Here is an 8174-nt window from a genome sequence, read left to right on the forward strand (position 1 = left end):
TTTATTTATTTATTTATTTTGAGACAGAGTCTCACTCTGTCACCCAGGCTGGAGTGCAGTGGTGTGATCTCGGCTCACTGCAAGCTCCACCTCCTGGGTTCACGCCATTCTCCTGCTTCAGCCTCCCGAGTAGCTGGGACTACAGGTGCCTGCCACCATGCCCGGCTAATTTTTTATATTTTTAGTAGAGACTGGGTTTCACCGAGTTAGTCAGGATGGTCTTGATCTCCTGACCTCATGATCCGCCTGCCTTGGCCTCTCAAAGTGCTGGGATTACAGGCGTGAGCCACCGCGCCTGGCCAAATTTTTTCATTTTTTAAGAGACAGGGTCTCGCTCTGTTGCCCGGGATGGAGTGCAGTCGCACAATCTCGGCTCACTGCAACCTCCACCTCCCGAGTTCAAGCAATTCTCCTGCCTCAGCCTCCCAAGTAGCTGGGACTCTAGGTGCCCATGACCACGCCCGGCTAATTTTTGTATTTTTAGTAGAGATGGGGTTTCACCGTGTTGGCCAGGCTGGTCTTGAACTCCTGATCTCAGGTGATCTACCTGCCTCAGCCTCCCAAAGTGCTGGGATTACAGGTGTGAGCCACCGCACCTGGCCTGCAGTACTTTTGAACATCAATGCCACACAGTATGATACTGACATGAAATTAGAGCCAGGAAAGATGAGTGTGGGTTGGAGGACAAATGGAAGGGTTTGTGGAGAAAGTGCGGCTTGGATTGGGGTCTGGAGGATGAGGCCATTAGGGGAAGAGCTAAAAAGGAACCTAGGTGTCCTTATCAGAAACCATGGCCCAGACAAAGGCAAGGAGGGAGGAAGCAGTGGGGCAGACATGGGGGATGGGGAGTGGGCAGGATTACCCGAGGGCAGGTGTGTGCAGGGGAGCAGTGGGGAGACAGCCTGGACATGGGAGGCTTTGGACCTGACCCTCCCTCGCAGTAGGGGGCGGTTGGCAGATGCTGAGCAGGTGAGTTGCAGGACTAGAGAGTGATGTTGGGAAGGTCACCCAGCAGTGTGTGTTGGAAGGATGGGTGTGAGAGGCATCAGCAGTGGATATGATTATTCAGGAGATGAGCAGGGCCCAGAGGACAGTGGAGACACCAATGAGGTGGCGCACAGTGGGAAGGACATAGCCTCCACTGGACACACCTCCCTGGGCTCCAGTCCTGTCTCTCTACTGTGGGGCTTTGGACAAGAGGCTGGCCCTGTCCGGGAGCGTTAGTTTCTGGGAAAGAGCAGGCTGTGGTAGGGATTGAATGAGATGGTGTCTGTGCAGTTCCTAGCGCAGTGGCCGGGTGCTCAGAAGCTTCCTGGAGCCCAGGTTGCTGTCACTTCGTTCTTCCATCACTGCCCTTCTCTCTCCACAGCCAGGAAAACTCCACACTCTATGTCAGTTTCACCCCCAAAGGCCCCAAGATCCACCAAGTCAAGCACATCTACCAGGTATGAACCCCAATGTGGAAAGTCCTTATAGGTCACACATTCATTCCTTATCCTGGGGACTGAGGATGCAGGCACCAAGTAGACACAGTCCTCATCCTAGCTGTCCACCTGTTCAATAATCCTTTCTCTAGAGCGTCACAGCCTCCACTTATAGGCTTCCAGCAGCAGCATATGCTAACTCCTTTCTGCCACTGGATTCATTATTTCAAGAATCACAGGGCTTGAGAGCAAGGGGGATGCTGAGAGAGAACCTACTTTTTCATACTCACATTGAATGAGCTGCTATTCTTTGCTCTGTTACCCAGGCTTGAGTGCAGTGGTGGGATCTCGGCTCACTGCAAACTCTGCCTCCTAAGTTCAAGCAATTCTCGTCTCAGCCTCCCAAGTAGTTGAGGTTACAGGCATCCACCACCATGCCCAGCTACTTTTTGTATTTTCTATAAAGACAGAGTTTCGCCATGTGGGCAAGGCTGGTCTGGAACTCCTAACTTCAAGTGATCCACCCACCTCAGCCTCCCAAAGTACTGGGACTACAGGCATGAGCCATTGCGCCCGGCCTATTCTAAGTTAGGTATTTAGCTAGGTGCTGGCACCCTGCCCAGTCTCTAAACCCAGGTTCTGTGCCTGGTGCTTTATTTTTATTTTTACTTTTTTTTTTTTTTTTTCCAGACAGAGTCTTGCTCTGTCACCCAGGCTGGAGTGCAGTGGCGTAATCTCAGCTCACTGCAACCTCTGCCTCCTGGATTCAAGCGATTCTCCTGCCTCAGCCTCCTGAGTAGCTGGGATTACAGGTGCACACCACCACACCCGGCTAACGTTTGTATTTTTGGTAGAGACAGGGTTTCACTGTGTTGGCCAGGCTGGTCTCAAACTCCTGACCTCAAGAAATCCACCCACCTCGGCCTCCCAAAGTGCTGGGATTACAGGCATGAGCCACTGTGCCCGGCCTCGTCTCAACACATTCTAAACCAAATTTGCTGTCTTCCCCTAAGCCAGCATCTCCTCTGGCTTGCATGGAATCTTTTGAAAGCACCCTCTCTTCCTCAAGGAAAACTTATGTGTCTGGGTGAATTTCTCCTCCCTTCTGCCTTGTCCCACTGCCTCCCAGAGTCTGGTTGTCTGTGTCCTTTTTCTGCTACTGCCCAGACCCAGTTCCTCACCTTCTTGCAACTGGACTATAGAGAGAGGCTCCCAACGTGGGCCATGACCCGCCTCTCCCAGCCTCTTTCCAGCTCATGCCTGCAGGGGATGGACCTCCCTGGAGCCACTCTCTTCCTCTGCCATCTTCCGTGACTTCCCACTGCCTCCTTGATGCTGCTCCAACTCCTCACTCTCAAGCCTTCCAGGCCCCCATAGTCTGATCTTGGGCTTCCTTTCCAGCCTCAGCTCCCGTTCTCCTTCCCAGGCACCCTCCCTCCAGCCACATCACTCTCATCTGGAGTCATCCTGGCTCCCTGCATGTCTCTTCCTGGATGCCCTCTCCCACCTTCATCTGTTAAAATCCTGTCCATCTGGTCGGGCGTGGTGGTTCACACCTGTAACCCCAGCACTTTGGGAGGCCCAGGTGGGCGGATCACCTGAGGTCAGGAGTTCAAGACCAGCCTGGCCAACATGGTGAAACCCTGTCTCTACTAAAAATGCAAAAATTAGCTAGGCGTGGTGGTGTGTGCCTGTAATCCCAGCTACTGGGGAGGCTGAGGCAGGAGAATCGCTTGAACCTGGGAGGTGGAGGTTGCAGTGAGCTGTGATCACGTCACCACACTCCAGCCTGGGTGACAGAGTGAGACTCTGTCAAAAATAAAAATAAAAATAAAAATCCTGTCCATCTTTCACAGTCAAATTCAAATCCTGCCCCTGACATTTGGCCTTTTTAATTTAACTGGTATTTCAAGTGTCCACAAATGTTTGTTGAATGAATAAATGATAGAATCCTTCTAATTTGACACACATTTTCCTGCTTCCTAAGATATTGTTAGTGCCACTTCTGTGTCACTTTCTTATACATATCTGGGTCTCCCAGCCTTAACACAGGTAGCTCTTTTTTTAACAAAAGGTGCTCAGAATTTTTTTTTTTTTTTTCACCCAGGTTGGAGTGCAGTAGTGTGATTTCGGCTCACTGCAACCTTTGCCTCCTGGGTTTAAGCAATTCTCCTGCCTCAGCCTCTGAAGTACCCAGCACTATATGATTGCGCCACCACGTCTGGCTAATTTTTGTATTTTTAGTAAAGACAGGGTTTTTCACCATCTTGGTCAGGCTGGTCTCAAACTCCTGACCTCAAGTGATCCGCCCACGTTGGCCTCTCAAAGTGCTGAGATTACAGGTGTGAGTCACCACACTAGGCACCGTGTCAAGCAGTAGGAGATTGGAAGTGGCGTAAGAATGGCTCCTGTCCTCAGGGAGCTCATGGTCTAGTGGAGATGCAGACATCCAAGCAGATCCTTCGCTGTCCTGCTGGGGACACAGAGGACTCTGTGGGACCCCAGTAAGGGGAGCTGCCCTGTCCTTGGGAAGTCAGCGAATCCTTCAGAGATAATATTAGAGCAGAATGTTGCACGGTGTGTGAAAGCGCACTGGGTGGAGAAAGCTGGAAGAGCATGGAAGCCACACTGCAAGGCCCTGATGATGGAAGCTGGCCACGCCCAGTCACTGGACACTGCCTAACCACCAAGGGCCCTGGGGACTCAGCTGATAAGGACTGGAAGAGGCATGCAAGGGCACACAGGGTCTGGGTAGCAGCTGGGGTGGCTGGCATTTAGGGCTCTGCATCCCTTGTCCTCTGTGCCAGGTGAGGATCCAGCCTTCCATCCATGACCACAACATCCCCACCCTGGAAGCCGTGGTTGGGGTGCCACAGCCTCCCAGCGAGGGGCCCATCACACAACAGTGGAGCGTGCAGATGGTGAGTGCTGCCTGGAGAGGGAGGGGCTGCCCTCCCCAGGTCTTGGGGGTGAGTGCATTTGAGGGTACAGAGGGCAGGGCTTGGCCAGGTGCGGTGGCTCTGCCTCCCAAATCCCAGCACTTTGGGAGGCCAAAGTGGGAGAATCGATTGAGGCCAGGATTTTGAGACCAGCCTGGGCAACACAGCAAGACCCCAGTCTCTACGAACAAATTTTAAAATTAGCCAGGCATGCATGGCGGCCCGTGCCTGTGGTCCCAGCTACTCAGGAGGCAGAGGCCGGAGGATCACTTGAGCCCAGGAGTTTCAGTTTGCAGTGAACTATGATCACACCACTGCACTCCAGCCTCGGCGACAGAACAAGACCCTGTCTCTAAAAAGGAAAAGAGAAATTCAAGGGGGGCAAGGCTGGGTGTGTGGGGAGTGAGGATGGATTAATTCAGATCCTGCTGGACTCAGAGATGTCTGAACTCACCCAGGACTAGGGCCAGGGTAGGGGAAAGCTGGGATGCCAGGGTCTTACCTGGGTTGTAGAGGTTCTAACTGAAGACCTGCCGCTCATTCCTAGGAGCCTCCCGTGCCCTGCCACTATGAGGATCTGGAGTGGCTGCCGGATACGGCTGAGGTATGGGCGTGTGAGCTGAGAGACGGTGGGGCTGGGCGGCACACGGTTCGGAACGAGGCCGCCCTGACCCCTCTTTCCTCATCCTCGTCAGCCTTGTCTCCCCGGAGCCCTGTTCCGCTGCCCTGTTGTCTTCAGGCAGGAAATCCTCGTCCAAGTGATCGGGACCCTGGAGCTGGTGGGAGAGATTGAGGTAGTTCCTGCTCCTAACAGATGTGGAATCGCTGTGGGGGCCCCAATGCCTGGGGCTGTTGGGGGTGGGCTCCCACCAGACAGTCTGCCTCCATTTTTCTTTTCCATCTTCATGAAATATCATCCCCTGTTTACACAGTTACAGGTGAAAGAGAACCATGATTTCTGTGAAATGTGCAATGCTGTTTTCATGGGCCTATGGATAGTTCCTATGTGTTCTTTATAGAAAAGCTTTCCTTACAACAATGGGGAGTGACATATTAGGGTGCCACAGTAGAGGCTGAGGCAGGGCTCATGCCTGTAATCCTAGCACTTCGGGAGGCTGAGGTGGGCGGATCACTTGAGGTCGGGAGTTCGAGACCAGCCTGGCCAACATGGTGAAACCCGGTCTGTACTAAAAATATAAAACTTTAGCCGGGCGTGGTGGCACATGCCTGTAATCCCAGCTACTCAAGAGGCTGAGGCATGAGAATCCCTTAAACCCGGGAGGCAGAGGTTGCAGTGAGCCAAGATGGCACCACTACACTCCAGCCTGGGTGACAGAGCAAGATTCCATCTCAAAAAAAAATTGAAAGGAAAGAATGCCACACTAGAAAGTTGAGTAGAGATGGGTGCACCCCACTGGAACCCCTTCTCTGCCCTTCCCCACTGTGTTGTGATGGGGGCAGAGGCCAGTGGGTCCTGTCCTCCTTCTCCCGGGTTCTAACGCCTTTCCCCACTCCCGCAGGCCTCCTCCATGTTCAGCCTCTGCAGCTCCCTCTCCATCTCCTTCAACAGCAGCAGGCATTTCCACCTCTATGGCAGCAACGCCTCCCTGGCCCAGGTATCTCTACCTCCTCGGAAGCCCCAGGAACAGGCAACAGAGGGAGTCCAGGAGCCCCAGGGTAGACCGAGATGTGGGACAGCTCCTGGGCTCTGTGCCAGTCAGAGCTTCCCCACTGCCAGAGCCATCAGCCTGGGAGAAGTTTCTTCTTCCCTTGGTGGGCTCACAACCCCAAAGTCACCTGAGATGTAGTGGACTTATGTGTCAAGTAAAGATCAATCAAGGCCAGGTGTGGTAGCTCACACCTGTTATCCTAGCACTTTGGGAGGTCAGGTAGGCAGATCATGTGAAGTCAGGAGTTCAAGACCAGCCTGGACAACATGGTGAAACCCCATCTCTACAAAAATACAAAAATTAGCCGGGCATGATGGTGGGTGCCTGTAACCCCAGCTTTTCGGGAGGCTAAGGTGAGAGAATCACTTGAACCTGGGAGGCAGAGGCTGCAGTGAGCTGAGATCCTGCCATTGCACTCCAGCCTGGGCAACAGAGTGAGACTTCATCTCAAAAGGATCTGTCAGAGGCAGGCATGGTGGTTCATGCCTGTACTTAGCGCTCTGGGAGGCTGAAATGGGAGGATCGTTTGAGCACAGGAGTTCAAGGCTGCAGTGAGCTATGATTATGCCACTGCACTCCAGCCTGGGCAACACAGTGAGACCCTACCTCAAAAAAAAAGAAATCAATCTGATGGCAACTTAGCAAAGGAGCTACCAAGCCAAGAGTCAGACAGTGAAGAAAGGGTGCTCTAAGCAGCGGCAGCGGCAAGTTCAGGGGCCTCTGTGGTGAGCGTGGGCAGGGCAGGTTTGAAGAGCAGAAAGTTCAGTGTGGCTGGCAGGCAGAGGGGAGGAGGGAAGATGCATCTAACAGGTAAGCAGAAGCCAGATTCTGGACAGCTTTGAATGCTGAGCTGCGTGTGATTCCAGGGAAGCCATTGAAGGCCTAGGGCTGCCTAAGGTGTGTATTGGCCAAGTCACGGCAGCGACTGCAATAGGTGATGCGTTGAAGGGTGAGGGTCTGCAGCAGGAGACTCCAGGCGGGTGATGCAGTCCGGATAGGAGGAGATGGAGAATGCCACCAGGTTCACAGGGACTTTCGGGGGTGGAAAAGGCATTTTCCGACACTCTCCTCCCCCTACCCCCAGGTTGTCATGAAGATTGATGTTGTGTATGAGAAGCAGATGCTCTACCTCTATGTGCTGAGCGGCATCGGGGGGCTTCTGCTGCTGCTGCTAATTTTCATAGTGCTGTACAAGGTGGGTGCCTCCGGGGGCCACGGGCATTGCTGAGACAGCCAGGCTGGGGAAGGGTATCTGGTGGGAGCCAGGGAGGAGAATACCAAGCCAGAGGGCATTAAAGCCAGGGAGCCTTAGCTTACTCCCTCCTTCGACAGAGAAGGCTACTGAGGTCCAAAGAACAGGTAGAGTGGCTCATACCTGTAATCCCAGCACTCTGGAGGCCGAGGCAGGTGGATCACGTGAGCCCAGGAGTTCAAGACCAGCCTGGGCAACATGGCAAGCATCCGCCTCTACAAAAAAATTTTCAAATTAGGGGGACGTGATGCCACCCACCTATAGTCCCAGCTACTCGGGAGGTTGAGGCGGGAGGATCCCTTGAGCTCAGGAGGTCAAGGCTGCAGTGAGCCATGATGATGCCACTGCGCTCCAGCCTGGGTGACACAGCGAGACCTTGTCTCACACACACAAAGAGCAAAAGAGACTTTTCCACTGTCAAGACAAGGCACCCTGGGAGAGGAAAAGGAAGTACCCCAAATATGGAGGTCCTTCTGGCTGCTGGGCACTGTCCCAGGAGGCACATGCCACAAACATGCTCCCTGCCATTGTGGCGCTCGCAGTCTAAGAGGGGACACAGGCAGGAGCAAGCAGAATGAGGGTTGCAAAGGGTCTGTGTGGCCTGGGGCTTAGAACCCAGGAGACTCACTTAGGCTGTGAAGGCCTGGCAGGCCTCCCAGGAAAGGTGGCATTTGAGGTGGGATTTGAAGGCTAAGCAGAAGTTACAGATTAAAAGGCCGGGCACGGTGGCTCAAGCCTGTAATCCCAGCACTTTGGGAGGCCGAGACTGGCGGATCACGAGGTCAGGAGATCGAGACTATCCTGGCTAACACGGTGAAACCCCGTCTCTACTAAAAAATACAAAAAAACTAGCCGGGCGAGGTGGCGGGCGCCTGTAGTCCCAGCTACT

The 8174-nt window shown here is 53.5% G+C and overlaps 1 protein-coding gene across 1 annotated transcript in view; it reads left to right on the forward strand.

Moving 5' to 3' along the window:
- ITGAL (integrin, alpha L (antigen CD11A (p180), lymphocyte function-associated antigen 1; alpha polypeptide)) overlaps positions 1 to 8174 on the forward strand; it is a 67707-nt gene that overhangs the window by 58008 nt on the left and 1525 nt on the right. The window contains exons 26-31 of the mRNA XM_011982547.1: positions 1370 to 1445; positions 4232 to 4345; positions 4911 to 4967; positions 5059 to 5157; positions 5884 to 5979; positions 7118 to 7228. Of these exons, the coding sequence (XP_011837937.1) occupies positions 1370 to 1445; positions 4232 to 4345; positions 4911 to 4967; positions 5059 to 5157; positions 5884 to 5979; positions 7118 to 7228 (553 nt within the window). The remainder of the gene's footprint in view (positions 1 to 1369; positions 1446 to 4231; positions 4346 to 4910; positions 4968 to 5058; positions 5158 to 5883; positions 5980 to 7117; positions 7229 to 8174) is intronic.

Source organism: Mandrillus leucophaeus, unplaced genomic scaffold (genome assembly GCF_000951045.1).
Source record: "Mandrillus leucophaeus isolate KB7577 unplaced genomic scaffold, Mleu.le_1.0 Scaffold24, whole genome shotgun sequence".
NCBI lineage: Eukaryota > Metazoa > Chordata > Mammalia > Primates > Cercopithecidae > Mandrillus > Mandrillus leucophaeus.